The 20,201-nt window shown below is 41.3% G+C and overlaps 1 gene segment (V, D, J or C); it reads right to left on the reverse strand.

Moving 5' to 3' along the window:
* Positions 1-2,558: 2,558 nt before the first annotated feature.
* LOC101788456 (T cell receptor alpha variable 14/delta variable 4-like) lies at positions 2,559-3,589 on the reverse strand. The segment is given in 2 exon segments: positions 2,559-2,976; positions 3,137-3,589. Coding segments are annotated over 2 exon segments (360 nt in total).
* Positions 3,590-20,201: the final 16,612 nt, after the last annotated feature.

Consider the following 20,201-nt stretch of genomic DNA (forward strand, 5'->3'; position numbering starts at 1 on the left):
CAGTTTCGCACTAACCATATCCAATACCAGATGAGAAAGCTGTGCCACCTCCTAAGTCTCATGTCAGCTGCCAGCTGCAGGTTTGGGGACAGGCAGCAGGTGCCTGGGGAGCACGGGGCACCTATTACACAGATGTAGGAGGCAGAGTCACTGAGCCCAGAGGCTGTGATGTTCAAGGAACTGTGTTTGGCAGATGCATCTGGAGTCACTGTGTACCTTCCATCCAATGTCTTGCTCTTGGTGGAAGTGATGAGTATCACGGGGACAAGATCTCTCCCTGGGTCCTGCCTGTACCACCTGACATTTTAACAGGGCTCATGGTGTAATCACATTGAAGGCTGCAGTTCTCTCCCTGAAGTACAGTCATGGACTGAGGACTCTCTTTCACCACAGGGTTGCCATTCATAGCTATTCAGAAGGCAGCAGGAAATAAGAGATCACCAGTCTAGCTTCAATACCTTCTAATTTCTATCCTTTCTGTGCTGTTCAGAAATCCCAGCTGAATCAAACTGTAGCCCCACTGTCTTCCTTCCTCCTATCCCAGTGTAATGCACTCTGTGCAGGTCCTGTGAATATCTTCCTTGCCTCTGTGTCAGGGTTGGAAATCCACACAACTTATACCAATTAGAAAGCCACAAAACCAGCAAGGAGATCTTAAAATGTTTCTCCATTCTTATTCTGCAAAGGTGTGCCTCCGCCAAGACTGACTTGTCTATTGAAAACCATCTCTTCCTAGTAACATTTAAAAAGGGTTCATCAGGAGGATGCCCAGCCAGTGAGATGTCAGATCAAGTACAGATGCAGTCCTTACTTTTGTGGCCAGGGCCAGAGCATACACTGCCACCATGGGGCCTGATCTACAGGTGCTCAGAATTGCTAAGTTCTTTTATTAGGCTTCCACTTCATTATTTGCAAAGGGATATAGAACACAAGCCCCTACATGTCTGGAGAAGCAGAATAGATTACTAATTCAGTTGTATATTTGAAGATCTGAAATGAATTTTAGCTATGTATAATATGAATGGGACTTTTATGTTTTAGCTTTCTCTTCAAATAGTGCATACGGTGAGTGCAAAATCGGTAATTTGCTTTTTGTTAGTTTCAGAAAGAACCTTGCTATATTCCAGCCTGATCTCAACTTGTCATCCTTCTGCCTCAGTTTCCCAGATTGTGGAGAATACAGTTGAGGTAATGTGCCTTGCTCAATTTTGAACCGTTTAAAACTGATAATTCATGTAAAAGACCTATGACAGGTGCAACCTTCAACTTCAACTAAAATATGTGTTGTTTTAAGATAGAAAGTTTTTTCAGCTCTACTCTAACATATCTTTGGTTTCTACAAGGTGATCCATTCAGAAGTAGACATACAATCAATCCTTACTGAATGAATGAGAAGTTTTGCTCCCATGGGGATAGTGGTACTTTGTTAATTATGAATTGAACAATTTTCAAAGGCCTGCTGTTGCTCAGGCAAAAGTATGTGCTGAGGGTAAGCAGAGTCCTTGATCACAGAAACCGATTCCATTGAAAGCAGTGCAATATTTGAGCTAAGATGCTGGAAAGTTCTCAAAGTTCACTCCTGTGAAAATTTTCATCTCATTCTTCATATTTTCTCAGTAAAATAGAACTCCAATGAAAAGGTAATCTTATGGGGAGTTGCTGTATATTTATAATTAAATGTAAAGAGACACAGAAAACAAAAGAATGAAGAAAAATATTTCAGTCAAAAATCAAAATAAAGCTTGTTTATTATCCTCACATAAGATAAAACAAGCTTTTTAAAAAGAATTAGTAGAAGTAAAGTGGTTAAAATGATTATTTTTATGTGTCTCCTTGGCTAAGGAGAACTGAGGAGTGAGATACCTATTCTAACACTTTTGTATATATCACTGTGAACGCTTTGGGGTGAGAATGGGATGAGTAGGTAGAGCACAGAGGATGGTGACAGAATAAAAATACTCCGTGTGATATTCTATGGAGTGACAATCGTTAATTTCTGTCAAAACCTATGTGACATGAAATCGTAAAAATGACATTTCAAATGAACAGTGAACCTCGAGTGACCGTGACATGTGAGACCAGGGTCACCATTGCAGCAGGCAAACTACTCTGCTGAGAATTTTGGTAAAAGTGAAGGCTACAGGATTAGTTTTTCGGGTTTACACGAAAAATTTCACTTCCTTGCTCTCAAGTTTGCTGAAGCCTGAAATGGTGAGGTTCCAAGGTCTCCCTTACTTAAAAAAAGTATGTAACATAATATTTATTCAATAAATACTAACTGGATGAATTGACACAAAAAGCCAAAAATGCACTGCTTTGTCAGTCATTTTCTTCTAAAATTATTCATCCAGCTTTTTCCCCAGATGGATGTCATGACCAAAGGGCAACTGTTCTCTGTGTCTGTTCTGTTTTTGCAATTTCTCATCAAAACTAACTTTCAGCTAGAGCTTCAGGGATGTGGACATCTGTAATTACTGATGCCTGAAGATATGGCCGTGAGCCCAGAGAGGGGCTTGCTGAGCGAGCATCTCCCTCTAACACTACCCTGTGCTGCCTCAGTCCTAGCTATTTCCTGTGGGAGGTGGTGGCTCTCTTCCTTGGCCTCTGCAGCAGGTGGCTGTCTGAGGCAGACCTGGGGTTTTTGTTCTCCTCCCCACAACAGTCCTTACACTGTGTTTCCTCTCAGTGCACAGAAATACACTGCTGAGTCCTCCAGCTGTGAAGCCGAGATGATAAGGTGGATGGATTTGCCTGCTTTCTGGAAATGCAAGGAGTAGCGACCTGCTGTTGCATTCTGTGTGTCATAAGAGTTCTGGCGAATGAGTAAGACCATCTCCCCACTGCTGGGCTGCTTGTACCAGAAGAGACTGTAACCTGTATCACTGGTGTCATAGGTGCATTGCAGGATCACAGCCTCCATCTCCTCCACTGACACTGGAGGCTGGGCTTGAGTTACCTTCTGGGCAATACTGAATCCTGAAGGAATAAAAGAATCAGACAGTTTAGCTTTATGCAGACTGGGACAACCTTCCCCGTGTACACTGTGTCATCGCTGTTCCCATATTCGCTGTAAGACACTTCCTGTACTACCATCCTGAAGTCACAGAGGAGGCCCAATCCCACTGCAGCTTCATACCCAGCCATGTGGAGGCCGTGAGCAGCTTCAGCATCCCAGAGAGAGACATGCTTGCTTTTACTACCCAGAAGGAAAGTTTTCTTCAGATTCACTGCTCTGAGCTGTGATGTGAGCCTGGTGAGGTGGGGGATGAGAGAATAGCTGAGCTCTGCTGAGGTTGCTCAGAAGCAGGAAACAGAAGTTTCCTAGTGAAAGGCGTGAGCTTGAGTCCTGTCACACTGCTCTGTGTTCTGGCTGGCAGTCTCACCCAGCCTGAGCCTCCTTTTAAATCAACCAGTTCTGATACGTTAATATTGTTATGGTACCCATCCAGCCTGATAATACATAGGAGTCTATTGAAAGAGAAACTCATCACAATAACCAATAACCACTGTCCTTCCTCACTGCATCTGTGCTGAGCCTCGGAGGTCAGCAACTATTTAAAGGCACTGGGTCCAGAGGATTAGGAAGACAGTGTGAGGTGCAGTAACCATGCATCCCCATGTGTATGCTCATTGTTTAGTCTAAAGGAGAAATCACTAAAAAGCAAAGTTCGCCGAAGCCATCACTGCAGCTCTTTTGATTTAGCTGTTAGTGTAAAAATACCCTCTCAATTCCAACGTGTGATCAGTTCTCTCTCCTGGGCCAATCAGCACAGAAAACCGTCTCTCTTTCCTAAAGTCTTTAGCATATCACATCTCTGGACTTGGTCCCAAATATCTAAGTTTTTAAATTTTTGACACAGTATAGCAGTACATAGGATAATGAACTATTGATTTTAAAATTTGTGTATCACATATTTTAATATTAGATTTTTAGCATTTTATAATCAAAAAAATAATGGATGCAATTTTCTAAGAAGTTAGAATCCCTCATGTGGAAAGGATTGTGATACTGAGGGCTATTTATAGGAGAGACATCTGAACAGCAAATGTAAATTCACCTTTAAAGATGATTTCAAGACAGAAATCTGGCCAGTTACCTTTAAAAGCCCAGTAAGTGCTGCCTCAGGACTGCTGAACAGAGAGGCTCCTGGATTTGGGCCACCTAAGAGGGCACGGGGTTCTTGCTTTGCTGTCCTATCTGCCTCCTGATTCTGGTCATCCAGCTGTTCGTACTCACCGTGTGTACAGATGCCACAGCTTCATGTTGTACCAGGTAGATGTACACAGTGACAAATAAAATAAGACAACATAATCTATGAAGACACAGTCAGCTAGAAAAACGTCCTAACCTTTTATTTTCACCCTTCATGCTTTTAATGGCTGCATATTAATTTCTAATTAGAAACAAAAACACAGCAGGCGCTACCCTGGAAGGTCTGTGCCCAAGGATAGAGGTGGGCTCAGCTCAGGGGCGGGTGTGTTCCCGTGCCAGAGAGGTCTGGCCAGCAAGCATGTTCTGCTGCCCTGAAGGACTAAGCAGAACTTGCGCAGTGGGTGGCTGCCGCATGCGGGGTTTGCTTGGCTGAAGGTTTAGTAAAGTCCTTAGTTTTGCTTTCTACCTATGTTTAAACGACCGTCCATAAGGACCTGAGGATCTTTTCTAGCTCCTTGTTCCCACCTGGGAGAGCAGGATGGAACCTGCCTGAGTTAGTGTCCTCCTGATGGAGCTGCTTCCTGCCTGGACCTGTGGGCGGGTTCTGCTCCTCCCTTTCTTCAGGGCTGCCCTCATGCGGAGAGGAATGGCAGGGAATGGTGTAAGGTGCCAGGTCGTTATGCTCCAGAAATCACTTTTCATACCTTAACAGAGAAGCCCACATAAAACTAGTCTTTTCCCTGGGTGTATAAGAGAACCTGCTGATGCACTCTCCAGGTCCAAATCCTCAGCCCACAGCGGCAGGCACAAGAACTCCAATGGCGCGCCGTTATCTGTCTCCATTATTCTTCCCGAATAGGGTCAGTCTCATCTAACAGTTTCCTGTCAGCAGAGTTACTCCTGTTAACAGGTCCGCCGGTTTTTATTTATGATTAAGGTGATTTCTCCTTTAGCAGTTAAGGTGGCTTCTCCTGATTTCTGGCCAGGCGGTAAGAAAAGTATTAGCTTGAGGCCATCAGCTTCCTATCCATTTAGCATTTTCTAAAATGAGGGACGAGGACACAGCTCAGCTGCACAAGCGGGTGTCCGGCAAGCGCAAGGTCCTGGGCTGGATTTCTGGTTCTAAAAATAAAACAAAAATCAAGAAATGGTGAACCCTCCCCTTAGTCTGCACTAGTTGACGTGTGTTGCCATCTGGCGGCAGCTCCCTGACTACTGAAATCAGGGTAAAAGCTCATACTTTATACTAAGGACTCAGCCATGTACAGTTCTCTATATATGTCTTTACTGCAGACTAGATACACAGTAAGGACAAAAAGGTCAAGGCTGATATTCATGTGTACTTCTGAAGCAATATTAATTTTAGCAGCAGACTGAATTTAAAATCAAGGAAACTTCCATATTCTCATAAAAACAAAAAGCAAAATTTTCTTTTCAGCCAAATGTACCGCCAAGATTTATCTTTTTTAGTGAAAACACTTCTAAAAGAATGTGTAGTTGAAGATCAGACTAAGAGAGGAAAGCACCGAGTATTAGAGATGTGGTTCTCTCAGCCTCTGCTCCTCCAGAGCACATCCTACCTTGAACAGTGCTCTTCCCCAAAACAGCTGGTCACTCACATTCCACCCAGGCCACTGCTGTAAAAATGGGGGTTGAGAGAAGTAACAAGTTTCCATGTAAGGTTTTATTTGACAGAAGCGGCGTGGTGGATTGTGGGTAACCATGGGACCTGGAGGAGCAGAGTCTGAGAGACCTGCAGGTCAGACGCTCAGGGTTTCTCTCTCTGCACAGCCTTCTTGGAATCCTGCTTCCTGGACCACGGATTTTCCTCCAGAATACATGTACTATAAGGTTTGCCTCAAAATACTGATGAGGTTCTTCATTCCTCCGAATTTTCAGGACTATTCCCCCAACAAAAAGCATTTTAAGCTTCTATTATGTCTTGACATTTTCTAGCTTCTTCCATGAGAATAAACCTAGGGAAGTCTAAACATTGCCTGTGTCTCCTATAGAGACAGCACACATAGCGAACTGCCCTACAGAACTCACAATGAGAAGCGGTTTCTGCTGAACAAGATGACCTCGTTTCCAAAAGCAAACATCTTGCCACCCTTTTCCTGTGATCTGTACTCACTAGTACCTTGGAATTATACAGTATGAAGGCTTCACTCATATCTCATGTCTCTCAAGGCTTAAGGACAGCCTCAACTCAGTGTGTATGTGTGTGCGAGACAGGTGGGCAAAAATGTATACACGCTACACTTCAGGAAAGGCAAATCTTAATACAAATCTATTGAGAGATTGTGCATTAATATAAGTTACCTTTGGCCTCTACAGTTACAAAAGGTGCTCAAATTATTAGCACAGCAAAATGCTGTTCAGGAAGCCTTGGTCACTGAGATTTCTGCACACACATTTTCAACTTCTTCTCTAAAGGCCAGCAGTGTATTAGGTTTTCAGAAATGCATGACATCCTCTGTGGTCCTGCATCATTATCTGTTTAAAAAAATACTTTTTTTTATTTTCCTGAAGTGTCTATACATTTTTTGAGGGGGCTCTTTATATAAGTAATACCTTTCAATATATTTAAGATTTCTCAATTCTGATGTTATTGTATTTTCTCACCATTGCCCATAAGATAGAATGCCCAAATAATTTATGGAGCAAATTGTCCCTTGTTGGGGACACAGCCAATGGGTCAGTATTTTTCTTTTGAGAAATGGTCCCAGAAATGGGTATTTCGAGCACTGTCAGGACTGTCAAATACAGGAGAACATCGTTTCCCTAATCCCTCAACTTCAATGCTCATTTTGCTAACAGTGTATGAATGAAATATATTATGGTGAAATCCTTCCTTCAGGGACTGTGCACCTGGGATGGTGACTACATGTGACTACTTGTAAGAAAGTCTAGAGATCATCTGGATGTTGGAGATGACACCACCACTCTTTGGTTCCCTGAGGGGTGGACCAATTTGCTAGCAGAACAACAGAGTTTCAGCCTCAGTCTCCTTCCAGTTCAAAGTACCCATTATTTACATAAATTGAAACTTGCTTCTGGAGGTCAGATTGCTTAGACCAAGGCTGTCCCAGAGCAAAAGGGTAGAGCTCAAAGCACCTGGACGAGGCGTCTCCGCTTGGCTCAGCGATCTGATCCTTCAGGAGTGTGACATGGGACAGATTCCTAAAGAAGAAATGAGGAAGTGAGTTCTTTCTTTCTTCCTTTTTTTTTTTTTAGTTTAAGGAGAAAAAAGAAAAAAAAAAGGGTACAAGTAATACAAAATTTAAAAAAAGAACCATATCACTAGTTAATAGATTACATATTCTCATCTTAGAAATAGTTGTTCAAGTTACAAAACTGAAGCATATAAGGTGGACCTTCAAACAGTGAGAGTGCAAACAGTTTTGTTCAATGATCCAAAAAACACTCAGTAATATGGTTATCTGTCTTATACACTTAAACATATATGCAGTTATAACCTTTAGAGCACTTTCTTTTCTTTTCTTTTGTACAGTGACAATTACACATTTTGGGTTTTATTACTCCCACAGTTCTTATTACTTTTTTGAAGAGAATAAAACCAAATGTGACATATCAGAACAGAGTCAGTGAAATCAAAATGATGGACATAACAGATAATGTAAAAACAAAATATAAAGTGATCAACAATGGTTACCATACTGTCTCTTGCTATTTTAAGAAGAATTGGAAGTTATAATAAAATTGAACTAAACAGCAAAGAACAAAACCAAAGAATTGAAGACATTACAGGATTTTAAAAGAAAATAATAGTCAACCAGAATGGGCGTCATAATGATTCTTATTGTCTTCACAGTTTTGCCTATACTTTCGAACTTGGTACTATCAAGCAAAGCAGAATAGAGGAAATTCAGTCAAAACAAGATGGTGAGGGCAATACAGGATTTCAAATCAAGTTAATAGGAAATCAAAGTAGGTTACTATAATGTATCCTGCTTTTTTATTTTCCCTTAATTTAAAAATAAAAAGAAAAAAGTAAATAATTTTAAAAAAAGGCATTGAGATAAAAGAGGGCATAACAATAGAACAGCACATGTCAAAACATAACCATTTAAGCAAAATAGTGTTTCAACACAAGATATTCTGACATAAAAATAGTCACCATAGTGTCTCTTTCCTTGAAATTTTTGAGTATAACTTCGTATACTGTAGTACCAAAGATATAAAGACACTATAAAACCATTCAAGAAAATGACATTATTACAGGGTATTTAGAACCAATTAACAGAAAATGAACAATGATTTCTATATAAACTCCTTGTCTATAAAAGTTTTTGCTTATATTATCATATATAATAAAATCCAATAAGATACAACCTTTTAAGACCAATGGAGACAGAAGAACACAAGTTTAATGGGACTTCAAGATGATACTAAATCAGCACTAGCTATTATGATGTCTTGTTTTCTCCAAAATAGCTGTTCCTACCTTCCGATCTTCTCTGCCTCATTTCTGTTGAGCTCTTTTTCTGTTGTTTGTTGTCAGTTTGTCTTCTTCATTTCATTTTCTGCTCCATTCATTGTGGCCTCTCTGCCACTATTTCTGGAATCTTGGTATTTTCCTTTTTTAGACTACCCTGCAGTATTCTCTGTAGAATTGAATTAGTGGTTGCAAATTCCCCTAGTTCCTCTTTATCCTGGAAGCACCTTGTTTTTCCATCAATTTCTAGGGACAGTTGTGCAGGATATATCAATCTTGGATGGAGGTTATTATCTTTCTTTTTTTTTTAATTTTTATTTAAGGAGAAAAGAAAAGAAAGCAAAAAAAAACAGTGAAGGGGTACAAGTTATACAGATTTACAGAATAAAAAAATGCGCAGTAGGAAATCACTAGTTAATGGATTACATATTGCCATCTTAGAAATAATTGTTCAAGTCACAAAATTAAAGCTTGTAGAGTGGACATTCCAACAATGATACTACAAACAGTTCTGTTCAATGATCCAATAAAACTCTGTGATATCATTTTCTATCTTATACATTTAAATATACATGCCGTTATATAGTTTAGAGCACTTTCTTTTCCTCTCTTTTGTACAGTGACTATTACACATTTTGGGTTTCATTGCTCCCACGGTTCTTGTTGCTTTTTTGGAAGAGAGTAAAACCAAATGTGACATAACAGAACAGAATCGGTCAAGTCAAAAGGGTGGACATAATAGATAATATAAAAACATAATACAAGGTGATCAACAATGGTTACCATAATGCCTCCCGCTATTTCTAATAGAATTGCCTATATCATTAGTTGTAATACAATTGAACAAAACCGTAAAGAATAAAACCGACAAAACCAAAACATTGGAGATATTGTAGGTCTTCAAAAGTAGATAAAAGTCAACGAGAATGGGCGTTATAATGAATCTCATTATCTTCTCAGCTGATGCCTAAACTTTCGAACCTGATACTATCCAGCAAAACAGAATATAGGAACCTCAGTCAAAAACAAGATGGTGAGAGTAATACAGGGCTTCAAATCGAGATAATAGAAAGTCAAAGTGGGTTACTATATTATATCCTGCTATATTTTTCCCTTTAATTAAATAGATAAAAATAAAAAAGTAAATAATGGAGTGGAGATTGAGAAAAAAAGAGGGTATAACAGCGAAACAGGGCAGATCAAAACATAACCATTTAAGCAGAATAGTGTTTCACCACCAGCTAATCCTGACCCAAAAATAGTTACCATATTGACTCCCTCCCTGAAGTCCTTGAGTACAACTTCATATACTGTAGCATTAAGTATATCAAAACAATGTAAATCCATTTAAGAGAATGACAGCATTATAGAGTATTTAGAATCGACTAACGGAAAATGAACAATGGTCTCTGTATAATCTCCTTGTCTTTAAAAGGTTTTTTCTTATACTATCGTACATAGCAAAATCCAATAAGATACAACCTGTTTAGACCATTGGAAACAGAAGAACAAAAGCTAGATGAGACTTCAAAACAGGATGGTACTAAATCAGCATTACCTATTAAGATGTCATTTTCTCCAAAAAAAGCTGTTCCTATCATCCAATCTTCTCTGTCTCATTTCTGTTGAGCTCTTTTTCTGTCAGTAGCTGTCAGTTTGTCTTCTTCATTTTGTTCTCTGCTCCATTCGTTGTGGCCTCCCCGCCCCTATTTCTGGGTTCTTTGTATTTTTCTTTTTTTAGAATATCCTGCAATACTTTCTGTAGGGTTGAATTGGTGGTTGCAAATTCCCCCAGTTCCTCTTTATCTTGGAAGCACCTCGTTTTTCCATCAATTTCCAGGGACAGTTGTGCAGGATATCTCAATCTTGGCTGTAGATTATTATCTTTCAAAGCTTGAATTATTTCTCCCCAAGCTCTTCGTGATTTGATGGTTTGTGAAGAGAAATCTGCTGTAATTCTGATGGGTCTTCCCTTGTAAGTGATCTGTTTCTTGTCTCTTACAGCTTTTAATATTCTGTTCTTGTATTGAATTTCTGGAATTTTTATTATTATATGCCTGGGTGTTTCTCTGTTAGGGTTGTAGGTAGCTGGGGTCCTGTATGCCTCATACATTTGAGTATCTTTACCTTTTGCTAAATTAGGAAAATTCTCTTGGATTATTTCTGTGAGTAGCTTTTGTAGTTCACTTGTTTGTGTCCCTACTTCTTCTTTTATGTTCTTAATCCTTAAGTTATGGCTCCTCTTATCATCTTCTTGTCTTTGTATTATTGCTGTGTGTTTCTTTGTTATTTTTAAGAAGTTTTTCATTTCATTCTCCCATGTTTCAAGTCTGCCCTCCAATTCAGATAGTCTGTCCTTAGTTTCTTTCAAGCTGTTATGCCAGTCTTGGGTAGACTTCTTGATTTCTTGATAGTCCCTTTGCACCTGCTTCACATACTCAATGCTTTCTCTGTTTTCTCCATCAAGCAATTCTCCCCTCTTTTTCTGTTCTTCCATTCCACCATCTGCTTTTTCCTGGGTGGTGCTTAGCATTTCTCTAACTATTCTGCATACTTCTAGCTTCAGGTCATTGATAACTTCATTCCTGAATTGGTCTATGAGGCTCTCTAAATGGCGCTTAATGTATATTGGTGGAGTGTCCACTATTGCCTGATTCTCAGGATTGGGGGTCGAGGAGCCTTTTTTGTTGCTTCCCTTCCCCATACTTTCTGTTCCTTATAAAATGTAATCTTACACAGGAGGCCCGGCTTCCCTGCCTGTCAGCCACAGCTTGATCAAATTGCGCTGGTTAGTTGTTCCCGCTCACCACTGCGCCCCAGGGAGTTGCGGAGGAGGCAGCCTACGTGGGAGTCGGTCGCTCCTCCGGGCCACCGTCAGGCTCTGGGATCTGGGTTAGGCCAGCCTAGGGAGTCCGCCAGCAGCGTCCCTCCGGCCAGGCACCTTTCACCAATCCCGTCCAAAAGGGAAACGTGCGGCTGCAGCTGCCACCGCGCCCTGCTCTTACAGGACTGCCCGCGCCCAGAAAAACCTCCGCTGGAGTCAAACTGCGGTAGGGAGTCAGTTCCTCGCTCACCTCGCCACCAGTCAGCCTTCCTCCCTGTCCGTCGCGTTTCCGACTCCGTTCGCAGACTCCCGTTCCCAAGCCTCTGCGCGTCTCTCCTTGCCGAGCCGCTATGGAGGTAGCCGGCCGCCGGGCGGCGGGAAATCCAAACCGCGGTTTCCGATGGCGCGGGAACTCCGTTCCCAGACTCCCGTTCCCAGAGCTTGGCGGTCGCGTCTCTCCTTGCCGAGCCGCTGTGGAGGCGCCGGCCGTCGGGTGGCGGGAAATCCAAACCGCGGTTTCCAATGGCGCGGAGTCGAGCCTCCACACCGAGATTTTTCTGTTCCTATTTTAGCGCCAGGACTGTATTCCAAGTTGGATTCTCTCAGCCCAGTTCGTTCCTGAGTCAGCAGAGCATATCTCTACTGGTTCGTATCTCCTTAGTCCGCATCATTCCTGGCCTCTGAGCCGAGCCGTTAGAGAGCGTTCAGTAGTTGCTGTTGTCTGTCCGCCATGTTCTCTCTATCGAGGTTATTATCTTTCAAAGCTTGAATTATTTCCCCCCACGTTCTTCGTTATTTGATGGTTTGTACCAAGAAGTCTGCTGTACTTCTGATGGGTGTTCCCTTGTAACTGATCTGTTTCTTGTCTCTGACGGCTTTTAATATTCTGTTCTTATATTGGATTTCGGGGATTTTGATTATTTTATGCCTGGGTTAGCTCTTTTGGGGTTGTAGGTGGCTGGAGTCCTGTATGCCTCATATATCTGAGTATCTTTACCATTTGCTAAATTAGGGAAATTCTCTTGGATTATTTCTGTAAATAGCTTTTGTAGTCCATTTGTTTATGTCCCCACTTCTTCTCTTATGTTCTTAATTCTTAAGTTATAGATCCTCTAATCATCCTCTAGTATTTGTATTGTTGCTGTTTGTTGTTACTTTTAAGAAGTTTTTCATTTCATGCTCCCATATTACCAATCTGCTCTTCAGTTCAGATAATCTGTCTTTAGTTTCTTTCAAGCTGTTATGCCAGTTTTCAACAGAGATCTCTTTGAACCTGCTTTACGTATTCTATGTTTTCTCTATCTTCTCCATCAAACAATTCTCCCCTTTTTTTCTGTTCTTCCATTCCACCATCTGTTTTTTCTTGGGCAGTGCTTGTCATTTCTCTAACTATTCTGCTTATGTTTTGTTTCAGGTCATTAATAACTTCATTCTTGAACTTGTCTATGAGGCTCTGGAGATAGCCCTTTATGTCTATTGGTGCCATGTCTGCTACTGAATGTTTCTCAGGATTGGGGGCCAAGGACCCTTTCTTGTTGCTCCCTCTTCCCATATTCTTTTTACTTTTATTTAAGCATTTATAGGAGGCCCAGCTTCCTTCCCTGTTAACCACAGTCCGTTTGAATCACATCAGCTAGGTGTTCCCACCCACCACAATGCACCAGGGAGACACAGACCTGGGCATTCTATGTCTGGCCCACCCCTCCAGGTCAACCTACCGAAGGCTTCAATACTAGGGTGCACCTCCAGGTGCTGGGACCTGAGTTGGGCTAGCCTATTGGGTCTCAGCTAGCGGCATCTTGCAGGCCAGGCACTCCCCACCAATCCCGCTTGAGAAAGGGATATGTGACTGAAGTCACTGCAGCATCTTGTTCCAGGAAGTCTGCCCAGGCCAAGTATGTCCTCCACTGAAGCCTCCTTCTCTATGGAAGGGTCCCGATTCACTCACTCACTGCAGGTTGATGCAGGGCACCCGGCCAGTCCTGCTCCCAACTCCTTCCAATGCTTCCCACTCTCCGAGCTTTCATGCCTCTCCCCATACTGTGCTGACCGGGATGCAACAGTGGCTTCAGGTAATTCAAATCACAGTTTCCAGTAGTGCCGGGTCCAGCTTCCGTGCTGCGACCTTATCTATTCCTGCTGTATCACCGGGATTGTGTTTCCAGTTGGTTTCTCTTAATTTAGTTCATTCCTGGGTCGGCAAAAAATATTCCCCCTTGCCTAGGATTTCCTGCCCAGCACCATTACTAGATTTCAAGTGCAGTTTCTCAGAGAGCCTCTGAGGCTGCTGCTGTCTATATGCCATGTTCTTCCAGACTCCGAAGTGAGTTCTTTCTGTCCCCACTCATTTACTAGCTAATTGTTTTATACTTGAATTTTTCATATGGTTTCTGCCTTTGTAAAATAAAGTGGGACTAGAAGATCTCTAAAGATCCTTCCAGATATAAAAATATTTTATACCATAACAGAGAAAATGTTTATTAAATGGTGACTTTATGAAATATAGAGGCATATGAGGGCGCAGAGAAATTGTCCTGTACCATGGAATTCCAAGATCATTTTCAAGTTCACATGTAACTTAGTGTCCCTGAGATTACACTAACCAACCCTGTGGTTTCTAAAGGGAGAGACAGGATCCTTATAATGATGTAGATGTAACATAAACTTTCTCACAGCAAAAATATGTTTCTAAGGCTAACATTTTATAAGTAGAATATCTTGATTACTTATAGTAGTATTCCTAGTTGATCTTCTGTAAGTTAATTTATTAGAGTTTCAAAAGTTATTCTTTTAGCAACTTCATTTTATAGCAGGATTATAGGAAGTATGCCAGGTACTTTTGGTAAATGAAGTATCGTGACCAGAATTTTTGTTGATTTTTGATTGTGAGTAATTATACAGCAGATATTAAAGATCATATGAATATTTTGTCTGATGTAAAATATTAGCATGTATACCTAATAAAGTACTTTGAAATACAAATATTAGTAAATTTATGGTTTTTCTTGCCAAATAATTACCTAAAATGCTATACTCTTTATAAACATCAGTTTCATTTGAGCCTGAATTTTATCTTAAATGTAAATTACACAAAATTATCCCAGTGTGTCTTCTGCCATTCTCTTTAACTTGGTAACTGAAAGTGACTTTGCAATTTGTACATAATTCAGAGATCTTGCTTTTACATCTCATCACCATATTTTCAAGTATAAGGATTTGTGTTAATATTGGTTTATTCAGAAGCTCACGTGAAAAGTGTTTTTCTTCCTATTTAAATTTTTAGCCTGTGAAATCCACTTTGAATTGTGGCATTAATTTTAGAATAGAGTTCCTAAACTTTTTGCAAGATAATAATGTCAGGTTTGGTTAGGGTGCCACTCTCCCCTGTTTGCCAGAAAAGGTTCTGTTTTCAGCAAAGCACCGGCTTGGTACTGGGATTGCTAGCAGCAAACACAGGATGTTATTAAAAAGGTAAAATAGAGCATGGAATTGTTTAAGCAGGGGGACATCTGCAGACATCCGATCACTGACATTGGATATCTCAAGGGCTTTGACCAAGGAGACACTGGACATTCAGAGAACTGGTTTTGCTCAGATCTCCTCACCTGAGGTCCCTGACTTTTTTTGTCCAAAGTCAATAAAGGACAAAGTGACTTAAAAGTCACTTTTATTGACTTTTTTGTGTGTATTACACAGATGGCATTTTCACACTTTCTCTGCCTGAACCTAGGCCCAATAAATCTCATGACATGTTGCCTTTACACTAGCCTGGTAGTCTCTGCTGGTTTCTGATCCCTGCAGTTCTTTATAGCTAATACATTTCCAAACAGGCTTATTGCACTGTACATGTATACACATACATTCTGTAATAATCTGTCCTACTTTCAATTTGAGATAATTTCTAAAACTGTCCACTTTTATGTGTCTCAGATTATTAGAGAGCTCTTAGTGTGCACATGCACTCAGAATGGAACAACCAACTCTTCAGTATAGAGGTTATTGTCGGTGCCTTAAATCCAAGCTTGCATAAGTCCCTGGTTTCTCACATGCTCGTGTACCTGCACCATCTTCTTATCAATTTTTGTAGTGCACAAGCTCAAAGGTTGATTTCAATAACAGCAGAAAATTAAGCCCACTTCTGGGGTCCGCCTTATGGGGTCAAGCCTTTGGACCTCATAGGCCACCTTGCAGGAGGATGCGCCTGCACTCAGCTTCTCTGGAGCTGACTGTTTGTCCCTGTCTTAGTTCTCAGGGTCCCATACCTTTGCAGGAAATTCCATACATTCCCATAAAAGTCCTTCCAAGGCTGGGACATTCATGCAAGTTTAAACCCTGGGTTTGCTTGTACAGGTGTTGCGAAATTTTCTGCTCATCTTCCCATAACATAAATAATGAGAAATCTGGGGCAATACAGTTACTCAAAACATAAGCAAGGTCAGTTAATGTTACTATCAGAACAGGAAAAGTTGAAGCAGGTCTTTAAAGAAAGGTACTATTCAAAAAACACTAAAAAGCAAATTATAGTCCAAAATGTGTATAAACACTTAGTACAGATCATCAATGCACATGGTGAAGTCTCCTCCTCTGGCCAGTTCAGGGCAGAAGCTCTGGTGCCAGACAACCCAAGTGGGGCATCCTTGCTGGCTTCACTAGTTAGCCACCACATGAGCTCAGAACAGGGCTTTCTGCTCTAGAGTCCTCAGTTTACTCCTTAGCAAAGTGAAGAAATATTTTCAGGACTTAGATAACATATGTAATCACCTGTTCAGAGTGACTGACACTCAGTGATGTGAAGGATCTTTCCAATATACTTGTTATGGATCCCAAGACTGAAAATATAAAAATATAAGCACAAGACATGTCTGTGGTAAAAAGCCTGATGTTAGCAAAAGTAACAGTGGTACAGTGTTAATAAGGAAGCCCAAAGCCATGCATGCTTCAGCGTAAGTCCCCTGAGGCAGTGGCTGTGGCTCAGTCCCAGCTGCAGTTTGGAACCAGGCTGCAGGTGAGCTGTGAGCACTATGCCTCTACTACACAGAGGTAGAAGCCGGAGTCTCCCAGCTTGGAGGCTGTTCTGTGTAAGGTGCTAGAACGTTCTATGAAATTAAATGATGACTCCAGCCTTCCTGCATAGTTTGTCCCTGAAGACATGAGGAACAGACTGACAAGGCCACCTCTTGGATTTTGCCAGAACCAATGCACTGTGTTCGTGGTCCTAGAAGCATTGTACCTGAGTGTTTTGTTCATTCCCTCCTGGAGACTCAGGATTGAAGAGCTCTGCTCCACCTGCACCCCTCTCACCCCTGTTGGGAAAGAAAGAAGCAGACAGGCATGTTGGCATTGGGAATCACTTAGAAGATTCCAAACCTGGACAATATCCCAGGAAACGCTCATGAGAATGAAGAATAGTCCAGCATCTTGGTGTCAGTCCTCCCCTCTCTGCTCCCAGTTAGGTATGCAGATTTCAGGTGGGAGCCCTCCACTCACAGCAAAGTGGCACCCACAAAAGCCCCAGTAGGGCTCCCAGTTTCTTCTCCATGCTCCTGACCACTGCCTGGAGTTTCCTTCTCCAAGCTCTAGATGTAGTCATGTGATACATCCTAACTTTCTCTTACAGAAGCAGGTTCCTTGGACTCACTGAGCACAAGTGACATCTGAATGATTTTCAGGTTCTTAACAGGAAACCCACCCACAGCTGTTAGGTGAGACAATGCAGTAGTCACTGCAGTGCCCCCTAGTGAGCTGAAACCATCAACACAGGTCATTTCAGACAGGAGTATCCTCAGCCCTCACCCACCAGCTCTCTTTACTCTGAGTTTCCTGATGTGGAAATGCAGGTGTTCAAAAATCGGAATGCCTGGGTTGGATGAAGCTTAAAAAAGAACCACTTTTAGGGTTGAGGATGCAGCTTGGTAGAAAAATTCATGGCTTTAGGTCCTGGCTCAAGATCCAGCACCAAATAACAAAAGTAATAAAATACCACATATAATCCGGAATCCCCACTGAGTCCCCCTTCCAGTTCTGGCCCTTCCATCATTCATCACCTTAACTTATCCTTCTTCATTCCAACCTGGGAGGCTATGCTAATAGGTATCTCAGGGCATTTACAGTCTTTGTAATACACCAAGTATTTGGAGCAAGAGAACATAGTGTTTCTTCTACAGCATTTTACTTGATACAAAATGCTCATCACTGGAATACCCTTATGTAACAGATTTTATAAACTCCTTAATATATTTTTAAATTTTATGATATCACGAAAATGGATCATGGCTACCTTGGACATTTGTACAGGCATATTTTTTTTTGTACAACCTTGTCTTCACTGATCAACTCTTAAAATGTTTGCAGTTAGTCAACAATGACCCATAACACTGCAGTAAACTGCTAAATGCCTTTCTCTTATCAAGTCTACCCATGTTTTTCTAGCAGAGACTTAAGAAAGAAGGGAAAAGGGGGCCATTGTAACTACCCACCTTTTACTTCCTTGCTGATTTGTCAGATTGTCTTCCTTTCAGTGTTCTTCACCGTGCAGGTCCTCTTGCATTTCAGGCTGTTGTCACAATTATCCCATGAACACTACAGGGCAACAATGTGGACAGGACTGAAAGTCACAAATTATTTCAGCAGGACACCAGGAGGCAGCACTTCATTCAAAAACCACTAAGGTTTTATGTATTCTAAGTGTACTGGAGCCTGAATCTCCAAGAAAAAAGTGGATTTAGAACAGGTGTCACACAGTGGTGATATTAGAATAAAAGTGTGCAGAAGTGCACAGGTAAACCACATAGATATTTGGGGAAAACATTAAAATGCACAGATGAGGGATCATCTCCTATGTCATCATTTCTTAGAGTGAGAAGGGTACAAGCAAGGAGCAAAGACCCTGATGTGGGAAGATGCTCAGAGTATTTCAAGAATATCTTTTTCTAGCCACTTACACTTCCCAGCACATTGTTGTAGAGGACACTGGCTAAAACCCTGGAATCGTGTTTCTGAAGTAGTTAAGTTTTCATTGGTAAATGGTTACTTGATGATTTTAATCTCCTGGTGCTAGGGCCACTTGTGTCTGTCTGTCATCATTGTCTCCAGTTCCCAGAGGGATCAAATTGACCCCAGTAACACCACCTTCCCTGGGGCAATGGTCACTTGCCCTGGGGCTGTGACCCTCCACAGGCAAATCCCTGCACCTTAGGGCTCTCAGATGCTGGACTAGGCTGACAATAATGAAGGAGAAACTCCTCAGAATCAAGGACAGCTACATTTCATTCTTCAACCATTAAAGATGGGTTCAATAAAAACTGTATCATAGGTCTTTGATGTTTAAGTCAAAAGAGTCTAAAATGTGAAATACTATGCTTCATACAGAGTAAACTCAAATAAACACAACTCTGACTTTCATAGTAAAGTCTGTCTTTCCTCCAACTGAGTTTTCTCCCTATCACATGACTTAAATGCTTCAAGAAATATTAACCACCCCTTTTCTGGAAGTGACTCATTTTGGCTATCTTCATATGATAATATCCTCCTGACTACATTATCTCACTCAGCGTGCTAAAAAACCATAGATGGACCATGTTCATGGAGTCTCTATTTTCATTTCCCTAGTGTGCAATGGTATTAAGTCTGTAGTGGATTGGTAACTGGTGGCCAATTTAAACACAAGCTCAGCTGAATCAGCATGGTGCTGAGCACGGATGGCCCACGAATGTTGCCAGCATCCAAAGGAGACCTGGAGCGGAAAGGTAGCACTGGGTTCTCCTAAGTGTTGTTTGGAGCCATAGGTTCTCCTAGAGGACCTTGTCATGCTGGCTCCCGGACATGCACTTGGCTGTTATCATCAGAGGAGCTGGGGACCTTGTTGCTGAGAATGGCTGCAGTTCACTTTAGGGGAGCTCTGGTCCTTATTTTCAGTATTGCTTTCTGGCTCTGGATGGGAAGGTGTGTGCTGTTTAATCTCCACAAGTTTGTCACACTATCTTCCTGATATGTACTTGACCTTTCTCATTGCCAAAGGAACTGGGAACCTCACTGTCACTGAGAGTGGAGGTGGTACCTTTCAGAGGAGCCCTGGTCCTTATTTTGAGAATCGCATCTTGGTTGTAGTACAGAACCCTTGGCCTGCTGGCATAGACACTTCACCCCGCTGGCAAAGACTTTCTAACTTCCAATCTCTGTCCTTTGTAGTGTAGATCTACTCTAGTGTAATGTAGTGTAGATTTAGTGTAGATCTGTAGTGTCCTTCCTAGTGTAGATCTATGTTACAGACTTGCATGAGTGATTGTCTTGGGCTCTAGGTTTTCAGCTGAACTCATGCAGGTTATTGCCATGGGATCCAGGGCCTCAGTTGGATTTTCTATGTCTTTTGTGTTGTAGACAGATTTCCTGCACTTTTTAAATTTTGAATCCTTGGGTGATCATTATAAATAAAACTATAAATTATGCGTCCTGTAAGGAATTATTCTCTTTGCAGCCTCAGGCTAAAATGAAATACTTTTTTTCTGAGCTTACTTGCTATTCCCAGATATCTGAAGCAGATAAATTTTCATAATTTTTTATTGGTGGCTGCTTATTGATTTTGTGAACTTTTAATATACTCTGCTTTTGAGTCTTTTCTCAGAAATATGTATTGCATGCCTGTAGGCTCAGGTACTTAGAAAACTGGGGTATGAGGATTCGGGAGCTCAGGAGCTTCAGGACACCCTCAGAATAGTGAAATAAAGATAAACAGACAGATAGAAAGACAGACAGATATCAAATATACT

The sequence above is a fragment of the Cavia porcellus genome, unplaced genomic scaffold (assembly GCF_034190915.1).
Source record: "Cavia porcellus strain 051 isolate PalLab524CR breed Dunkin Hartley unplaced genomic scaffold, mCavPor4.1 scaffold_26, whole genome shotgun sequence".
Taxonomy (NCBI): domain Eukaryota; kingdom Metazoa; phylum Chordata; class Mammalia; order Rodentia; family Caviidae; genus Cavia; species Cavia porcellus.